The sequence below is a fragment of the Sycon ciliatum genome, chromosome 13 (assembly GCF_964019385.1).
Source record: "Sycon ciliatum chromosome 13, ocSycCili1.1, whole genome shotgun sequence".
NCBI lineage: Eukaryota > Metazoa > Porifera > Calcarea > Leucosolenida > Sycettidae > Sycon > Sycon ciliatum.
Genome location: NC_088655.1, coordinates 14902133 through 14923230, shown reverse-complemented (window position 1 = coordinate 14923230; position 21098 = coordinate 14902133). Strand labels below are relative to the sequence as shown.

Here is a 21098-nt window from a genome sequence, read left to right as displayed (position 1 = left end):
ACACGCATACACACACATGTGCACACGCACACGTGGACACACACACACATACATTCACACACACACACACACACACACACCTGTCCTGTCCTGTAGAGCCATTGCCACAAGGGTCACTTGGGCCCCGGAGGAGCAACGGAGAGAGAAGATGAGAGTCCGGGGCACAAACAACGAGAGGTCGCCAGGATTCAGGTCACCTACGACTGTTACCACGAGACTGGCGTATGCCCGGGGGAGAACCTGAGCTGCGGTGTCTATTCCTGCCCTGGACCAAACGGAAGCAGCGGCCGCAGGACGCACAGTGGGCGCCACAACACGGTTCCACTGCGGCTGGGGACTGAGCCACGCATTTGTGACGGGCAAGGTGACCACGGCTCAAGAACCAACGGCCGCAACGATCACACGGACATGCTCCACACTGTTCATTCACTGGCTTTGCACGCTCTACAGTACACTTGTTCCTGGCACGATCCTGGGGGCGCGAGAAAGACCTCTTGCACACAGAGCAGTTGTGTGCAGCAGCAGCCGCATCCCTAAGTCCGCTGTGCGAAGAAGATGCATCAGCGTCTGTGGAGTTGTACACTGACCTCCACTCGGCGCGAGACTCCCGTACACTTGCATACCAGCTACCATATAGATCACGGGACTTGAGATCGGACACTGCACAGTCCTTCTAGCGGCGCCGAGGACCATGGGCCGGGTGACAAGCAAGTATGGTCCCGAATAGGACCTGCCGCGGCATCCTCTCCGACTCCATGCGGACCACATCGCCCAACCACTCCAGCCGGCGGTTCGCAACCTTGATATTGAGAGGCTCGGGATCACCCCACAGTTCCAACAGTTGTACGTTGGAAATGTGATCCCTCCAGCACTGTGAACGGGATACGCCAAGAATCGACCTCACACATCTCGTGTGAAACACGGACAGGCGCTGCAAATCACGTTGGAGAGGTGTCCAACACTCGGAACCGAAAAGCAATAGCGACATCACGCAAGCGTTGAACACGCATCTCTTGATGTGGGTATCCAGGTGCCGGTTGTTAAAAACGGAACTCCTCAATGCACGACAAACCCGTAAAGTGCTGTCTATACGAGCATCTACGTCCAAAGACGATCACCCGCCACACTGTATGATGGAGCCTAGGTACTTAAAGTTGGGGACACACTCAATATCAACACCCGCGAGCTCCAAAGGCGCACAATCATCTGCAGAGGCGTGGGAACCAGCCACGAGAAGCTTGGTTTTCGATGAACTGACCGTTAGCCCAAATTCAGCCGCGACCCTATTAAAGGGGAAGTATACCGTAAAATCACCAGTTGTAGTCTTCGGGGTGCTGAGTCGAATGGTCTTGGTCCGAGAAAGCTGAGACGCTCCCTTCCTCCTTTATTCCCAATCGAACTCGCCACTTCCACCGAAACTGAGTGACTGCGCCCTACTAGATGGGGATTTGTATGCAAAATGTCACTAAAAGCGCCGTTTCCGTCATATAAAAGCATGGATGACCGCGATTGGTTCATATGTTGTAGTCTTTTGGACGCTGCGTCGACTGGTTTGGTCCGAAAAGGCTACGATGCAGCGTTCGGCCCTTATTCCCATTTGAACACGGGCGAGTAAGCGGTCACGTGCTCATGCGTACACCAGTCGCCTGGTCAAATCGTGAGGTTCACAACAGGACAGGAAGTCACGCCCGACGACATTGACTAGCGGTGCCGACTGTCTCCCCGTATATGTACGCTGTTCCCACTGTATTGTTTGCTTTACGCTTGAGCCATGTGACGTGATTGACAGATAGTCTTGTAGGCAAGCAGCAAGTATGCATGTGTGACCCATAGACTTCCATGTTTGATACATGTGATACGCTGTGTGGTGTGTGTGCGTGTGCACGTGTGTGTGTGTGTGTGCATGTGTGTGTGTGTGTGTGTGTGCACGTGTGTGTGTGTGTGTGTGTGTGTGTGCATGTGTGTGTGTGTGTGTGTGTGTGTGTGTGCCCGGGTGCGTGTATGTGTGTGTGTGTGTGTATGTGTTTATTTACATCTGTAGGATCATCACAAGCTGTGTGATCTTGCACACGAGCACAGGGATGTGTTGGTCAAGTTAGATAAGCTTGCGCTTTCCAGTGGTCCACTGCTAACTGATGGTCAGCAGCAGCAGCAGCAACTGCTTCTTGGTCACCAGCGGCAACAGCAGGCACCGACAATTGCACCACAGCAGGATGATCTTCCACAGCACCCCAAGCAGGAGCAGTAGCAGCAGCAGCAGCAAGATAGTTCCTCACGCACACCTAAACAAAATAAACAGCAGCGGCGACAGCAGCAGCGACAGCAGCAGCGACAGCAGAAGCAACAGCAGCAAGACGGTACATTGGAAGCACAACAGGCAGAGCAAAGGAGACCTCAGACCCGGTCACAGACAGTGCAGCCATCATCATCACTAACGGTGTCGTTATCGACAAGAGACCACCGCGACCGCTCCATACCTCCTGGATACTATGCCCAATATCATAATGCAGCAGCAGCAGCAGCAGCACTAGCTCCAAGACACGCTGCTCCTCAGGCAATGACAATGCCGGGAATGCCGGGAATGCACACAATGCCGGGAATGCACGCATTGCCACATTGGAACGTGTTTGCTCCTGCTGCTGCTTCTGGTGCCTACTCTCCTCTTACGCAGCTGCAGACATATCCTTATTTCGCAGCAGGCAATCATGGGCAGCTCACGATCCTTCTTCATAGGTCCATATGACTAGCTTGTCAGTGTGCGGAAGCCGCAGTGGCTTATCAGCAAGTCGAAGCGGCTTATCAGCAAGCCGCAGCGGCTTATCAGCATGCAGTAGCAGCAGCAGCGGCTGCTGGTCAAGCATTACCTAGCTACGCACCGTCACCGTATCCTCTACCCGGTCTACCTAGGCCAGTGAGAATGCTGCCTCCTCCTGGTGCATAGCATCCTGCCACTGCCACGCCGGCACTCGACTCTTACGTAAGAATGCTGTAGACGAGTGTGTGCGGCGTGTGCAGGTGTGTGTGTGTGCAGGTGTGTGTGCGTGTGTGTGTGCGTGTGTGTGTGCGTGTGTGTGTGCGTGTGTGTGTGCATGTGTGTGTGTGTGTGTGTGTGTATGTGTGTGTTCTGGTCTGGAGAAGAACGGTTGCACTTTTTGGTGCTCCTGTTTCTTGAGTTTGCCACAGGACACAGTCCATCTCCGTGTGGTGTAGACCAGGAGATGGCTGTAGTGGCGCTCTACAGCAGGCTTGCCCCCTGCTGAGAGCTGTTTGTTGAACACACACGGCACGAGTTGACTTCTTCACGCGGAGAAATTCGAAAATTCAAAATTTGTTTATGGCGAGAGCGAAGAAGAATGTTGAGAGACGAAAGGTGTTTGTGGCCTCCTGGAACGTCAGGACACTCCTCGAGTCCAGCAGAGACGTCAGCGTATGCAGGAAGCGAGTTGGAGAGTGTTCGGTTGATAGAAAGTTGGATTTGCTTGTCTCGGAATTTGAAAGGTATCGCGTTGGAATTGCTGGCGTGCAGGAGACGAAATGGTTCCAGTATGATGTGTGGCCTGCCTGTGGAGGAACATTCGTTCACTCGGGGTGTCCACTGCCTGTTGATGACGAGAGTGGACAGCGGGGTGAAGGCGTTGGAATTTATTTCAACAACGAGATGACGAGGGCCTGGAAACGCGCGGGCGAGACTTGGTCGGCAGTAAGTTCAAGAATTGTCAGCGCTCGCTTTCATCTATCAGCTGGTGACGGGTCGTTGCCCACTGGTTTTCATCGTGCCAGGGCAGAGTCGTATCTCACTGTCGTGAACGTGTACGCTCCGACATCGAAAGCACCCCCACACATCAAGAACAAATTCATGGACGATCTGCAGCTTGTTATCGACGCAGTGCCTCGTACTGACCGACTGGTGATTCTGGGCGACTTAAATGCGCGAGTGGGTGTCAATTCCTTTTGTGACAGGTCGTTGAGTGACGTAGTTGGCCCACATGGAATTGGACAATGCAACGCTGCTGGGGAGGATCTTCTAGTATTTTGTAATGTAAACCGTCTCTCTGTTATGAACACCTGGTTCAGGAAGAAGTTTTATGGCACATGGATGCACCCAGTTACGAAGGAGGTACACCTGATTGACTATGTTGTTGTCCGTGCGGATCAGAGGAGTGAGTGGCATGATGTGCAGGTGATGCATGGTGCGAACTGCTGGTCGGATCACTCCATGGTACGTGGCAAGTTTAGTTACGAGGTCGGTCACAAGAGGTTTAATCCCGTGGCATCTGCAAGATCCCGTCCAATTGCTGTTGCTAGGCTGAGGGATGACAAAGTGAGTAAGGCGTTTTCAAAGAAAGTGTCTGATCTCCTGCCTGCTGAGGCTGTGGACGTGGATGGTGGTGTGGACACAGAGCAGGAGTGGGCGGCAATGCGCAAATGCGTGGTGGCGGCTTCCAGCGAGGTGTTGGGATACGAGACACGACGACAGCCGGACTGGTTCCGTGACAGCGCAGATACCCTCAGGCCTCTGATTGAGCGGAAGAATGCGGCACACCAGGAGTTCCTTCAGAAGGACACTCGTGATAGCAAGCTGGTGTTTCGTATGCAGCAAAGGGCAGTGCAGCGTGCCGTGAATCCTGCCAAGGAAGCGTGAATCGAACGGGTCGCCACCCATGCTGACAACTTGGATTGCCATAGCAGGATGCGGTGGGAGTGTGTCCGCCAATTACAGGAAGTGAATGTTGGCCGTAAACCAGCACGTCCCTTGTCAGTGATGGACGAGACTGGTAACCTTACGACCGACCCTGCTGCGACTTGTGACCGCTGGCAGCGGCATTTTGATGGTGTCCTCAACATCACAAGTCAGTTTTCCGACAGTTCGCTGGAGTCCCTGGAACGCCGTCCTACCCGCCATGAGTTAGATAACCCGCCCACGCACCAAGAAATTAGCCGTGCTCTCAAGAAGCTGAGCCTCGGTAAAGCTGGTGGTGAATCGGGCATATTGCCGGATATGCTAGTCCACGCTGGAGCAGACTTTCTTGCTGCTTTCCACCAACTCTTGCAGGCGCGTACGCAGGGGGGGTTTCCCGTTGCCCGGAAACCCCCCAAATGTTCCAAACGAGCAACGTTTTTGGGCATATTTTGGTAGGGCGCACGATCGATCTGGCAAGAATGCAAAACTTCAACAGATCGTAACTCAGTCAAATCTGGCTCAAATCCAACTATCCAAATATCCAGGTCGAATAGAAAACTCTCAGCGGTCGGTTGGAACAATTTGCGGCGCGCTGCGAGCAATTAATAGCTCTTGAGATAAATCGTTCGTAACTTGAGCCGTGATCTCGCAATTTCAAAAGCGCGCAGTGCGACTCGAGTATCGAGAATTTGAGACTTTCGTCACGCTGATTTGCTCAAATTTGCAGGGGCTTCACTTGTGATATTTTCAAGAGCACGCAGCAAACAAATCGAAACTCTGCGATCAAGAGAAACGAAATCGCTGGAGCAGGACGCGTTTGGGCCTTTGGCCCAGTTTGGGGCATTTTTCGCACCGTCGCTGCACTCTGTAAAGAGCACTTAGGGTTCCCTGTAACAAGACGGCAACGTCTGTAGGGCCTTCCCTATCAAAATGATAAATTCTACTACTACTACTACTACTACTACTACTACTACTACTACTACTACTACTACTACTACTACTACTACTACTACTACTACTACTACTACTACTACTACTACTACTACTACTACTACTACTACTACTACTACTACTACTACTACTACTACTACTACTACTACTACTACTACTACTACTACTACTACTACTACTACTACTACTACTACTACTACTACTACTACTACTACTACTACTACTACTACTACTACTACTACTACTACTACTACTACTACTACTACTACTACTACTACTACTACTACTACTACTACTACTACTACTACTACTACTACTACTACTACTACTACTACTACTACTACTACTACTACTACTACTACTACTACTACTACTACTACTACTACTACTACTACTACTACTACTACTACTACTACTACTACTACTACTACTACTACTACTACTACTACTACTACTACTACTACTACTACTACTACTACTACTACTACTACTACTACTACTACTACTACTACTACTACTACTACTACTACTACTACTACTACTACTACTACTACTACTACTACTACTACTACTACTACTACTACTACTACTACTACTACTACTACTACTACTACTACTACTACTACTACTACTACTACTACTACTACTACTACTACTACTACTACTACTACTACTACTACTACTACTACTACTACTACTACTACTACTACTACTACTACTACTACTACTACTACTACTACTACTACTACTACTACTACTACTACTACTACTACTACTACTACTACTACTACTACTACTACTACTACTACTACTACTACTACTACTACTACTACTACTACTACTACTACTACTACTACTACTACTACTACTACTACTACTACTACTACTACTACTACTACTACTACTACTACTACTACTACTACTACTACTACTACTACTACTACTACTACTACTACTACTACTACTACTACTACTACTACTACTACTACTACTACTACTACTACTACTACTACTACTACTACTACTACTACTACTACTACTACTACTACTACTACTACTACTACTACTACTACTACTACTACTACTACTACTACTACTACTACTACTACTACTACTACTACTACTACTACTACTACTACTACTACTACTACTACTACTACTACTACTACTACTACTACTACTACTACTACTACTACTACTACTACTACTACTACTACTACTACTACTACTACTACTACTACTACTACTACTACTACTACTACTACTACTACTACTACTACTACTACTACTACTACTACTACTACTACTACTACTACTACTACTACTACTACTACTACTACTACTACTACTACTACTACTACTACTACTACTACTACTACTACTACTACTACTACTACTACTACTACTACTACTACTACTACTACTACTACTACTACTACTACTACTACTACTACTACTACTACTACTACTACTACTACTACTACTACTACTACTACTACTACTACTACTACTACTACTACTACTACTACTACTACTACTACTACTACTACTACTACTACTACTACTACTACTACTACTACTACTACTACTACTACTACTACTACTACTACTACTACTACTACTACTACTACTACTACTACTACTACTACTACTACTACTACTACTACTACTACTACTACTACTACTACTACTACTACTACTACTACTACTACTACTACTACTACTACTACTACTACTACTACTACTACTACTACTACTACTACTACTACTACTACTACTACTACTACTACTACTACTACTACTACTACTACTACTACTACTACTACTACTACTACTACTACTACTACTACTACTACTACTACTACTACTACTACTACTACTACTACTACTACTACTACTACTACTACTACTACTACTACTACTACTACTACTACTACTACTACTACTACTACTACTACTACTACTACTACTACTACTACTACTACTACTACTACTACTACTACTACTACTACTACTACTACTACTACTACTACTACTACTACTACTACTACTACTACTACTACTACTACTACTACTACTACTACTACTACTACTACTACTACTACTACTACTACTACTACTACTACTACTACTACTACTACTACTACTACTACTACTACTACTACTACTACTACTACTACTACTACTACTACTACTACTACTACTACTACTACTACTACTACTACTACTACTACTACTACTACTACTACTACTACTACTACTACTACTACTACTACTACTACTACTACTACTACTACTACTACTACTACTACTACTACTACTACTACTACTACTACTACTACTACTACTACTACTACTACTACTACTACTACTACTACTACTACTACTACTACTACTACTACTACTACTACTACTACTACTACTACTACTACTACTACTACTACTACTACTACTACTACTACTACTACTACTACTACTACTACTACTACTACTACTACTACTACTACTACTACTACTACTACTACTACTACTACTACTACTACTACTACTACTACTACTACTACTACTACTACTACTACTACTACTACTACTACTACTACTACTACTACTACTACTACTACTACTACTACTACTACTACTACTACTACTACTACTACTACTACTACTACTACTACTACTACTACTACTACTACTACTACTACTACTACTACTACTACTACTACTACTACTACTACTACTACTACTACTACTACTACTACTACTACTACTACTACTACTACTACTACTACTACTACTACTACTACTACTACTACTACTACTACTACTACTACTACTACTACTACTACTACTACTACTACTACTACTACTACTACTACTACTACTACTACTACTACTACTACTACTACTACTACTACTACTACTACTACTACTACTACTACTACTACTACTACTACTACTACTACTACTACTACTACTACTACTACTACTACTACTACTACTACTACTACTACTACTACTACTACTACTACTACTACTACTACTACTACTACTACTACTACTACTACTACTACTACTACTACTACTACTACTACTACTACTACTACTACTACTACTACTACTACTACTACTACTACTACTACTACTACTACTACTACTACTACTACTACTACTACTACTACTACTACTACTACTACTACTACTACTACTACTACTACTACTACTACTACTACTACTACTACTACTACTACTACTACTACTACTACTACTACTACTACTACTACTACTACTACTACTACTACTACTACTACTACTACTACTACTACTACTACTACTACTACTACTACTACTACTACTGCTGCTGCTGCTGCTGCTGCTGCTGCTGCTGCTGCTGCTGCTGCTGCTGCTGCTGCTGCTGCTGCTGCTGCTGCTGCTGCTGCTGCTGCTGCTGCTGCTGCTGCTGCTGCTGCTGCTGCTGCTGCTGCTGCTGCTGCTGCTGCTGCTGCTGCTGCTGCTGCTGCTGCTGCTGCTGCTGCTGCTGCTGCTGCTGCTGCTGCTGCTGCTGCTGCTGCTGCTGCTGCTGCTGCTGCTGCTGCTGCTGCTGCTGCTGCTGCTGCTGCTGCTGCTGCTGCTGCTGCTGCTGCTGCTGCTGCTGCTGCTGCTGCTGCTGCTGCTGCTGCTGCTGCTGCTGCTGCTGCTGCTGCTGCTGCTGCTGCTGCTGCTGCTGCTGCTGCTGCTGCTGCTGCTGCTGCTGCTGCTGCTGCTGCTGCTGCTGCTGCTGCTGCTGCTGCTGCTGCTGCTGCTGCTGCTGCTGCTGCTGCTGCTGCTGCTGCTGCTGCTGCTGCTGCTGCTGCTGCTGCTGCTGCTGCTGCTGCTGCTGCTGCTGCTGCTGCTGCTGCTGCTGCTGCTGCTGCTGCTGCTGCTGCTGCTGCTGCTGCTGCTGCTGCTGCTGCTGCTGCTGCTGCTGCTGCTGCTGCTGCTGCTGCTGCTGCTGCTGCTGCTGCTGCTGCTGCTGCTGCTGCTGCTGCTGCTGCTGCTGCTGCTGCTGCTGCTGCTGCTGCTGCTGCTGCTGCTGCTGCTGCTGCTGCTGCTGCTGCTGCTGCTGCTGCTGCTGCTGCTGCTGCTGCTGCTGCTGCTGCTGCTGCTGCTGCTGCTGCTGCTGCTGCTGCTGCTGCTGCTGCTGCTGCTGCTGCTGCTGCTGCTGCTGCTGCTGCTGCTGCTGCTGCTGCTGCTGCTGCTGCTGCTGCTGCTGCTGCTGCTGCTGCTGCTGCTGCTGCTGCTGCTGCTGCTGCTGCTGCTGCTGCTGCTGCTGCTGCTGCTGCTGCTGCTGCTGCTGCTGCTGCTGCTGCTGCTGCTGCTGCTGCTGCTGCTGCTGCTGCTGCTGCTGCTGCTGCTGCTGCTGCTGCTGCTGCTGCTGCTGCTGCTGCTGCTGCTGCTGCTGCTGCTGCTGCTGCTGCTGCTGCTGCTGCTGCTGCTGCTGCTGCTGCTGCTGCTGCTGCTGCTGCTGCTGCTGCTGCTGCTGCTGCTGCTGCTGCTGCTGCTGCTGCTGCTGCTGCTGCTGCTGCTGCTGCTGCTGCTGCTGCTGCTGCTGCTGCTGCTGCTGCTGCTGCTGCTGCTGCTGCTGCTGCTGCTGCTGCTGCTGCTGCTGCTGCTGCTGCTGCTGCTGCTGCTGCTGCTGCTGCTGCTGCTGCTGCTGCTGCTGCTGCTGCTGCTGCTGCTGCTGCTGCTGCTGCTGCTGCTGCTGCTGCTGCTGCTGCTGCTGCTGCTGCTGCTGCTGCTGCTGCTGCTGCTGCTGCTGCTGCTGCTGCTGCTGCTGCTGCTGCTGCTGCTGCTGCTGCTGCTGCTGCTGCTGCTGCTGCTGCTGCTGCTGCTGCTGCTGCTGCTGCTGCTGCTCCTACTACTACTACTACTACTACTACTACTACTACTACTACTACTACTACTACTACTACTACTACTACTACTACTACTACTACTACTACTACTACTACTACTACTACTACTACTACTACTACTACTACTACTACTACTACTACTACTACTACTACTACTACTACTACTACTACTACTACTACTACTACTACTACTACTACTACTACTACTACTACTACTACTACTACTACTACTACTACTACTACTACTACTACTACTACTACTACTACTACTACTACTACTACTACTACTACTACTACTACTACTACTACTACTACTACTACTACTCTACCGCTATAGCATATAGCGCTGGATACGCTGGATATGTACATGGCTGTACCATGTCTATCATGTTCGACCTCATTCTCTCCCTGGTACCTTTCCACTTCCAGGAAGCCTAAGATAATGAAGATTGAGTGAGTAGAACTGAAGTTATGATCCAAAGAACACGAAAAAATGCATAATTTTGAAAATTTCCTAGGGCTCTTTAGAAAGGGTTAAACGAGTCATTGTTTTTAGTGATTCGGTTGGAAACCCCCCTAGATGTGACCCTGCGTACGCGCCTGTCTTGGGTGACATCTGCAGTGCTGCCAAATAATTTTCGCCCAAAATCGGACACCCTTCACCGCCAAGGCTGGCCACATGGTGTGAATTTTCTCCTCGGCAAATTTTTTACAGAGAATTCAAAATATCGCCTAAAACACCATTAAAATTCGCTTCGTTGCCATGGTAACCCCGGAGTTATCATGAATTTTGAAATGATGAGTGTGGTCGCACACTGACTCTGTACACACTGTCAGCGTACATGCCATCCAGCCTGATCCAGGCATGTTACTTTGCACTTCCGCAGCCAAGCGCTAGCCTTTTTAGAAGCAAATTTACAGTGATTTGTGCATTCAGTTGCGCTGAAAAGTGAAAGTACAGGACTTCTGCATAGGAAAGTAATGATCTCCGACATTTTGCCTGCTTTTCGGACGTTTCCCTTTTCGGACCGGTTTTCGGAAGAGCCTTCAAAAATCGGACACAGTCCGAAAAATCGGACGGTTTGGCAGCACTGCATCTGGGCCAAGGGTTCAGTAGTGGATGATTGGCGGAATGCGGTGGTGGTCCCTGTCCCCAAGAAAGGTGACCTTCGCTGCTGCGATAACTGGAGGGGCATCAGCTTACTGGATGTCGCTGGAAAGGTGTTTGCCCGGGTTAAGCAGGACCGTTTGCAGGTTGTGGCTGAGGAAATTCTTCCGGATTCTCAGTGTGATTTTCGGCGAGGTCGAGGTTGCACGGACATGATCTTCTGTGCACGTCAATTAGTGGAGAAGACTATTGAGCACGATACGTCTCTTTACGTCTTGTTTGTAGATCTTCAGAAGGCGTACGACTCCATCCCCCGCACAGCGCTCTGGAGTGTGCTGGATAGGCCGGGTGTTCCGCCGGTTATGTTGGGACTCATCAAGTCCCTTCATGAGGGTATGATTGCGAAGGTGCGAGTCAACGGTAAGCTTTCCGACAACATCTAATGGGCTGCGTCAAGGATGTACTCTTAGCACCCACCCTCTTCAACCTGTATTTCAGTGTGGTGGTTGCTGACTGGTGCGCACGTTGTCCAGACGCTGGAGTCGACCTGCTGTTCAGAAACGGTCGCAAGCTGGTTGGGGACCGCACGGCGAAGTCCCGGTTATCCGCGACGAGGGTGACCGAGTCCCAGTTCGCCGATGATGCAGCGTTGTATGCAACCACCAGAGAGAGATTTGAGTGCATGACGTCCGAGTTCATCTTGTGTGCACAGCGATGGGGACTGACCGTCAGCATTAGGAAGACGAAGGGCATGGCGGTGGGTCAACCAACATCAGTTGATCCCGTTCAACTCGGTGGTGATAGCAGGATTGACATGGTGGACGGGTTCCGGTACCTTGGCAGCGTGCTCTCTGCTGGTGTATCGTGCTATCGCCCTTCCTGCTCTTCTCTACGGTGCGGAGACATGGCCCATCAAAGCGGGTCATATTCGCCGACTCAACACCTTTCACCATCAGTGTATTCGCACAATACTCAGTATCTCTCGTCGTGAGCAATGGGAGGAGAGATTGTCGTCAGCATCGCTGAGTGAGCTGGCAGGGGTGGACGTCGACATGGCCGATGTGATCAGGAAGCACCGCTTGCGGTGGCTTGGTCATGTTGCACGGATGAGACCCGGCTGCCCAAGCAGATGCTGTTCGGCGAACTGCCCTGCAAACGCCCGCAACATGGTCCCAAGAAGCGCTGGCGGGATGTTGTGTCCTCGGACTTTGCTGTCGTCGGTTTGCCTGAAGCGGACTGGTATGACACAGCGCAGGACAGATCCACCTGGTTTCAGTGTTGTCGATAGAGGGTCGAGAAGGAGGCCCCAGACATCCCGTGCCCCAACTACCGCTGTGACAGAGTGTTCCATCGTCCTGGTGACCTCAAGCGGCATGCGCCATACTGCAGATTTTGAGTTTAGAGCCTCAGAGTGAGGAAGCCATCGCTATCATTGCTACGGCAATGGGCGTTCAAGGTTCAAGGTTCAAGGTTCAAGGTGTGTGTATGTGTGTGTGTGTGTGTGTGTTACGTACACGCACTTGCACACGTACCGTATTTTACTGGTTGTAAGTCGACCCCGGTTATAGGTCAACCCCCGTATCCGGAGGTCTCAATTCAGCTTTTTAAAGTTTTCACCCAACGAAGCACTATTAACCATTCCCTGCTACTAACACATCAACAAATCATGTAAACATTCCTTGTTGGAGAGTATAACGTCCAAATCCTTGAAAAAAGCCAATAAACTGGCAAAAATGTGTACACATGGTGCACTCGTACATGTGGTTCAGGTCATTTTTTTGTAAGGTACTGATAGTTCCTGGTTATGAGTCGAATCCCGGTTGTAAGTCGACCCCACAATTTCTCTTTCTATTTTTAGTTGTAAAAGGTCGACTTAACACCGGAAAAATACGGAAGGGGATGGGTAGTAGGGTGGTGGCAAAGGCAATGGGGTGGGGAGGGGATGGGTAGTAGGGTGGTGGCAAAGGCAATGGGGTGGGGAGGGGATGGGTAGTAGGGTGGTGGCAAAGGCAATGGGGTGGGGAGGGGATGAGTAGTAGGGTAGCTGATGGACCTTCACTCTGCTGCTGACGTTTGCTTCTCTTGGCAGTAGATATTTCGCATTCAGTGTTTGTGTGTGTGTGTGTGTGTGTGTGTGTGTGTGTGTGTGTGTGTGTGTGTGTGTGTGTGTGTGTGTGTGTGTGTGTGTGTGTGTGTGTGTCCCATATGGTGCAGTGGTATGTGCAGCGATTTCCAATCGATAGGTTGCGGGTTCGATTCCCGACGATTATGGTCACACACGTCTTTCTTCTCTTTCTCAGACTCCTCCTGACTTTTCTTTAATTCTCCTGGGTGGTTACCAACAGCCCGGCAGTGCATGCCGGAGTATGTGGCCACGTGGTGTGATGTGTGTGCGTTAAAAAAAATGAAAAAAGACCAAAAAGTAGGGATTCACTGGCCAGAAAAAGCCACTTCATAGCTGTGTGGTGTAGACCAGGCTGAATAGTGGCGGTCATTTCTTCAGCCTTGCAAGCTGTTGAATGGTGCAATCCCAGCACAAGCTGCTATGGCTTCTGCTGTAGCATCGCTATCATCGCCTCTGGCGATGGGTGTCCAAGGTGTGTGTGTGTGTGTGTGTGTGTGTGTGTGTGTGTGTGTGTGTTTGTGTGTGTGTGTGTGTGTGTGTGTGTGTGTGTGTGTGTGTGTGTGTGTGTGTGTGTGTGTGTGTGTGTGGTGTGTGTGTGTGTGTGTGTGGTGTGTGTGGTGTGTGTGTGTGTGTGTGTTGAAAGAAAGAGAAGAAAGAGAGGGGCTTTTCAACACCAGATTTGCAGAGCATCGCAGAATTCGGCTGACGGAGTGTCAGTTTCCGGATGATTTAGCCCTGCTTGCAGTTACGCATGCTAGTGCTGAGAGGGCTCTATCCTCGTTCAGGGATGTAGCTGGCGCGTTTGGCCTTAGTGTCAATATGTCCAAGATCAAATTCATGGCGGCTGGGGCTAGTATTGTAGATGCCGACCAGACCCCTTTGGATGGTGTTGTTGACCACGTTGAGGCCTTTCTCTATCTCGGTTGTCATGTTATGCCAGACGCCCAGAGCTCGTTTGATGTGTCTCGGCGAGTTGCTGCTGCATCGGGTGCATTCTGTACGCTGCGGGAGTCGGTTTTCGACAGTGATGACTTCAGCATCGCCATCAAGCGCATTGTGTATGGAGTGACTTTCCTGGCCGTCCTTCTTTATGGATCGTGGAGTTGGACCGTCAGGCAGCGTGATTTCCATCGCCTGGAGTACTTTCACCTGCAGTGCGTGCGCTCCATCCTCAAGTTAAATCGTGGCCGGCAGATAGAGGAGCACATCTCCTCTCTTCAGGTTTGCAAGATGTAGGGCACTATGAATGAGATCGCGGATAAAGTCAGAGTCCGCCGACTTCGATGGCTTGGCCACGTGTCCTGCATGCAAGACCGAATCCCTCATCAGCTGCTGTACGGCGCGTTACCGTCCAAACATCCACCGCATGGACCCCTTAAGCGCTGAAAGGACTCCGCAAAGTGCGACTTGATGGCTGTTCGTGTTCCTCTGGAGCAGCTTGGTGACATCGTCCAAGATCGACAGGGATGGCGGGTCACCTGCCGTGACGCTGTCGACGCTATTGTCCAGTCCCGCATGGAGCCTGTGGCGAAGCCCCTCATCTGTGGCACTTGTGCGCGCAGTTTTCGTTGGCCACAGGATATTGGGAGGCACAAATGTAACGCTGTTCGCGCGGCCCGCGCGCGCTGAGTCTGGCGTTCCCCGCCCGGTGCACAACACGTCTACTGGTCTGCCCCGGATGGGGCCACATAGCCAGTCATGGCAGTGGAAGAAGGAAAGGAAGGAAGGTGTGTGTATGTGTGTGTGTGTGTGTGCATGTGTGTGTGCGTGTGTGTATATGTGTGTGTGTGCGTTTGTGAGCGTGTGTATATGCGTGTGTGTGTGTGTGTGTGTGTGTGTGTGTGTGTGTGTGTGTGTGTGTGTGTGCATGGATGCATGTGTGTGTGTGTGTGTCTGTGCGTGTGCGTGTGGGTACTTGTCTGTTCACATGCGTTCTTTGTCTGTTCTCTTGTCTGTTCAGATCCGTGAGATATGAATACAAGTTCATCATTGGGCGGCGGTTCACACCATTAGCCTCAGTCCGATCACATTCAAGAAGGTAGTATCACACGAAGACAGTGCTACACGTACATGCCCTTCGTCTCCTGCCAACTCTTCAGTTTGTTTTGATCGATAAGTTCTTGAAGTCCGAACGCTTTGAACTGCGCGAGAATCCGCCAAGCCGCCATTATAGGGCCTGAAAGATTTCACGTCATATAATTCTGCTATACAGTGATGCTATTCATCTGTACCTGCTGTACTTGCTGTTTGACCATGGCTCTGCTGTTCATCTGTACCTGCTGTTTGACCATGGCTCTGCTGTTCAATCATGGCTTCTTTTTTTTTCTCTCTCTCTCTCTCTGTGCTTTTAAAATTTATTATGTATGTGTACGTATAGATGAGCTGTTGTGGTAATAGTATTTCTCTTAGTCCTAGTACTAGCGGGGTAGTACTAGCGGGGTAGTACTAGCGGGGTAGTACTAGCGGGGATGAGTGGGCCGTACAGGCACAGTGATGAACCACGCTAACAGTCCACGTCCAACATGATAAAATGACAACAAAAATAACATAATATGAGCCGTCAGATCGAACAGACCTTATCACAAAAACTGTAATTGTTATGTCGAATGTTTTCTATGGATTGTTTTTTGTTTTGTTTTTTGTTGATTGTTTTAAAGGGTGCTGTGATTTCTACATACTTGTTTTACTTGTTGACATGACGTGTACGCAGGCCAGTAAAGCCGGTAATGCCAATGTACATGCTATCTTCGCCGTGCACACAGCTGTCCCCGCGTTGATTTGCTACACTCAACCCCGCCGCCGCCGCGCACGTCTACTACTGATCCTGAGCTGCTGTCCTGCTGCTAGCATGTGATGTGCGTTTTAGTTTTTCAGCGTGACTTGATTTTCTCGACGGCAAGGAACGCACGCCTCTCCCTTGCCTGCCTGCACTCACACACACACACACACACACACACACACACACACACACACACACACACACACACCTAATTACAATGGCACAATACAGTCTGGTTGAATACTCAGTTGTTTGGAATGAAAAATCTTTCTTTTTTAAACCTGCTATGCAGGTGTATACGTGTACTGTTTTGTCATCACTTCAGAGTACTGTTTTGTCACTTCAGAGTACTGTTTTGTCATCACTTCTACACCCCCTCTTGTTGTAGTCGGGGGGGGGGGGGCACTTATGTCCCGGTAATAAATTCCAGAAGACGAAAAGAAAGCTTGCTTGAATGCTGACAGTTACAGGTCCACTTTATACACTCATTACACAGTTGTCATTAGGGCTCAAACGGTTAGTCCAATTAACCGGTTGCAGACCGGTTACAAAGAATTAACGGTTAACAGATAAAGATAACGGACTTTTGAGTCAATTTTTTAAACTATCAGGTCGTTGCAAAGTATGCCCTTTCGCAGGCTGTCGCACGCGTACGCAATTTCTGGGCTGTCAACTCGGTCATATCTGGTCTCTTGGTGTGAGAGTATGTATGAATGAGCATGCAAGAGAATGTACATGTGTGCGTTGTACTGAATAGGGTACATTTTTTGATTGAGTATAGTCAAATATACGGTTAAAAAAGAGTCCGCAGGATTGCCGTGGCTTATAGGTTATAATTACTTACATGTAAAACCGTTAAACCGACCGTTAGCTTAGCAGTTAACCGTTAGGGGTAAAACCGTGACCGTTTGAGCCATAGTAGTTTATATGCAAAGCGAACGACTCAAATATCTTTCCCCAGTCCAGGAATCGAGGAAAGATCATCTGATGTCTACCGCACAGATGGACGCCGTTCACCCGCGCTAGGCGTCTGTGCAGCTGACGAAGGCTACGCCACGAATCATCACACCCTTCAAGATACTGTAACCATTAGAGGGGAAGTTAAAGGGGAAGTATACCCTAAAATCAAAATTTCACCAGTTGTAGTCTTCTGGGTGCTGAGTCGAATGGTCTTGGTCCGAGGAAGCTGCGACGCTCCCTTCCTACTTGAATCCCAATCGAACTCGCGCACTTCCACCGAAACTGGGTGACTGCGCCCTACTAGATGGGGATTTGTATGCAAAATGTCACTAAAAGCGCCATTTCGTTCTTATAAAAGCACGGATGACCGCGATTGGCCCATATGTTGTAGTCTTTTGGACGCTGAGTCGACTGGTTTTGGTCCGAAAAGGCTGCGATGCAGCGTTCCTCCTTTATTCCCAATCGAACATGGTTGAACAAGCGGTCACGTGCTCCTGGGTGCCCAAATCACCTGGTCACCGCGCCAGCAGGCGACAACTTTCACACCAAGGTTCAACTCGAGTTCAACTCGAGTGACAGGACTGCACCCAAAAAAGGTCAAACAGGCTAGTAAGTTGTACCCTGCAGGCACGGTGACCAGCTGACTGGTGTACGCAGGAGCACGTGACCGCTTGTTCAACCATGTTCGATTGGGAATAAAGGAGGAACGCTGCATCGCAGCCTTTTCGAACCAAAACCAGTCGACTCAGCGTCCAAAAGACTACAACATATGGGCCAATCGCGGTCATCCGTGCTTTTATAAGAACGAAATGGCGCTTTTAGTGACATTTTGCATACAAATCCCCATCTAGTAGGGCGCAGTCACCCAGTTTCGGTGGAAGTGCGCGAGTTCGATTGGGATTCAAGTAGGAAGGGAGCGTCTCAGCTTCCTCGGACCAAGACCATTCGACTCAGCACCCCGAAGACTACAACTGGTGAAAATTTGATTTTAGGGTATACTTCCCCTTTAAAGGGGAAGTATACCCTAAAATCAAATTTTCACCAGTTGTAGTCTTCTGGGTGCTGAGTCGAATGGTCTTGGTCCGAGGAAGCTGCGACGCTCCCTTCCTACTTGAATCCCAATCGAACTCGCGCACTTCCACCGAAACTGGGTGACTGCGCCCTACTAGATGGGGATTTGTATGCAAAATGTCACTAAAAGCGCCATTTCGTTCTTATAAAAGCACGGATGACCGCGATTGGCCCATATGTTGTAGTCTTTTGGACGCTGAGTCGACTGGTTTTGGTCCGAAAAGGCTGCGATGCAGCGTTCCTCCTTTATTCCCAATCGAACATGGTTGAAGAAGCGGTCACGTGCTCCTGCGTACACCAGTCACCTGGTCACCGTGCCTGCAGGGTACAACTTACTAGCCTGTTTGACCTTTTTTGGGTGCAGTCCTGTCACTCGAGTTGAACTCGAGTTGAACCTTGGTGTGAAAGTTGTCGCCTGCTGGCGCGGTGACCAGGTGATTTGGGCACCCAGGAGCACGTGACCACTTGTTCAACTATGTTCGATTGGGAATAAAGGAGGAACGCTGCATCGCAGCCTTTTCGGACCAAAACCAGTCGACTCAGCGTCCAAAAGACTACAACATATGGGCCAATCGCGGTCATCCGTGCTTTTATAAGAACGAAATGGCGCTTTTAGTGACATTTTGCATACAAATCCCCATCTAGTAGGGCGCAGTCACCCAGTTTCGGTGGAAGTGCGCGAGTTCGATTGGGATTCAAGTAGGAAGGGAGCGTCGCAGCTTCCTCGGACCAAGACCATTCGACTCAGCACCCAGAAGACTACAACTGGTGAAAATTTGATTTTAGGGTATACTTCCCCTTTAAGGCAAAAATTAAAATTTTCACCAGTTGTAGTCTTCGGGGTGCTGAGTCGAATGGTCTTGGTCCGAGGAAGCTGAGACGCTCCCTTCCTACTTGAATCCCAATCGAACTCGCGCACTTCCACCGAAACTGGGTGACTGCTCCCTACTAGATGGGGATTTGTATGCAAAATGTCACTAAAAGCGCCATTTCGTTCTTATAAAAGCACGGATGACCGCGATTGGCCCATATGTTGTAGTCTTTTGGACGCTGAGTCGACTGGTTTTGGTCCGAAAAGGCTGCGATGCAGCGTTCCTCCTTTATTCCCAATCAAACATGGTTGAACAAGCGGTCACGTGCTCCTGGGTGCCCAAATCACCTGGTCACCATGCCAGCAGGCGACAACTTCAGGGCTCACGGTTGTGTACAAATACGTGGGCGCCATTTTGTTTCTGGCCAGCTCACGCGACGACAGGTCGACTGTCACGCGACCACAGCTCGACCACCACTTGTACACAAACTCTAGCCATCTCGCAGCGCATTTTCAGTGCGACACATGCCACTTCAAAATAGAATAAGGTAGCACGGGTAGACAGTACGACACTGAAAATTTGGGTGGAACCAGGCAAGATGTGAACTAGGGGTTCAACCGAAGGAATTTTTGATTTTGGTCCCGGGAAACTAAAGATATTGTCACAAAGTCCGTGAATGCTCTACAGCGATCCCTTCATCTAGGGAAAAATCGCTTCGGTTAAACTGTAGCATAGTATCTCCTGAAGATTTTGAGCCATCGATTGTCAAAATCGGCCAATATTGTGCTACCTTATACTGTTTTGAAGTGAGCTAAGTCGGCAGGGGCGCACGCGAACTCCCGTGCGCGACGACAAGGAAGGAAGCCTGTGCATATGCGTTGTACGATGTGGAAACTACACCAGCGAGGCAGCAGCAAGGCGTTTTTTGCAATGTTTCCTCCGCGACTGAAAAACTCTTGAAATATTATTGACCGTTTGCTGTCTCGCTCATCGGCGCTCTACTGCTGTGTGCTTCAGCAGCTATGGCGAACCGAAAATACATGACCAGTACAACGGCGAAGCCATTTGATTCGTCCTCTTGCAACGAAAGAGAGTGGCAAATCAAATAATTCACATCTCTCCATCGTCACTTCTCACAGCAGCGTGGCACGGCTCTTTCACTCGTGTAAGTGCATTAACAAAACGCTCTGAGAACAGAGATAACGAACTAGAACACGGTGTGAGTCTTTGCTTCATTCCATCAAGGAGCTATTGTCCTCTACCTCTCCTCACCTGCGCCAGTGCACCAGTGGACGACATAGATGTCGATCCCTTTCTCAGCAAAGACTCGGCGGCAGAACTCGCGACTTCTCATCGCAGGACTCAGCGTGCGAACGAACTGTCTGAAGCCTTCGGCTTACGAGGCCAGCACTGCTCGCAACACACTCGCTCGGAAAGAAGCAATAACAACGACAGTGAACGGCAACCAAAGTGAAACACAAGTCCCCAGCCAGTCTCCGTCTTCCTCAGTTCTACTTCTTCTTGTCAGTCACCAGGTCACTGCAACTCTCTCGAGTCCTTGCTGTGCTCCGCGCCGCGTAGGCGTGCACTGCCGCGTGCATAGCTCGAGTCACGCGAGCTCATTTCTATGGTGATCAGATTTCAAGATGTCCTCCCACGTAATCGAGTTTTGGCATCCCAACCGTGAGCCCTGAACTTTCACACCAAGGTTCAACTCGA

At 49.0% G+C, this 21098-nt stretch overlaps 2 protein-coding genes across 2 annotated transcripts in view; both read left to right on the top strand.

Annotated features, from left to right (window-relative positions):
- The window catches only part of LOC135829036 (uncharacterized), a 32309-nt gene extending 15443 nt beyond the window's left edge, over positions 1-16866 (top strand). The window contains exons 8-9 of the mRNA XM_065341444.1: positions 2042-2977; positions 15718-16866. Coding sequence (XP_065197516.1) covers positions 2042-2248 — 207 coding nt within the window. The 3' untranslated portion in view covers positions 2249-2977; positions 15718-16866. The remainder of the gene's footprint in view (positions 1-2041; positions 2978-15717) is intronic.
- Positions 14577-15732, top strand: LOC135829200 (uncharacterized). Its single transcript, XM_065341607.1, has 2 exons — positions 14577-14978; positions 15718-15732. Exons 1-2 carry the CDS (start codon positions 14577-14579, stop codon positions 15730-15732), a joined length of 417 nt encoding a protein of 138 aa, XP_065197679.1.
- Positions 16867-21098: the final 4232 nt, after the last annotated feature.

Bases quoted from the DNA above. Each gene is read 5' to 3' on its own strand.
- LOC135829200 (XM_065341607.1), top strand. From the start codon at position 14,577: ATGTCCAAGATCAAATTCATGGCGGCTGGGGCTAGTATTGTAGATGCC.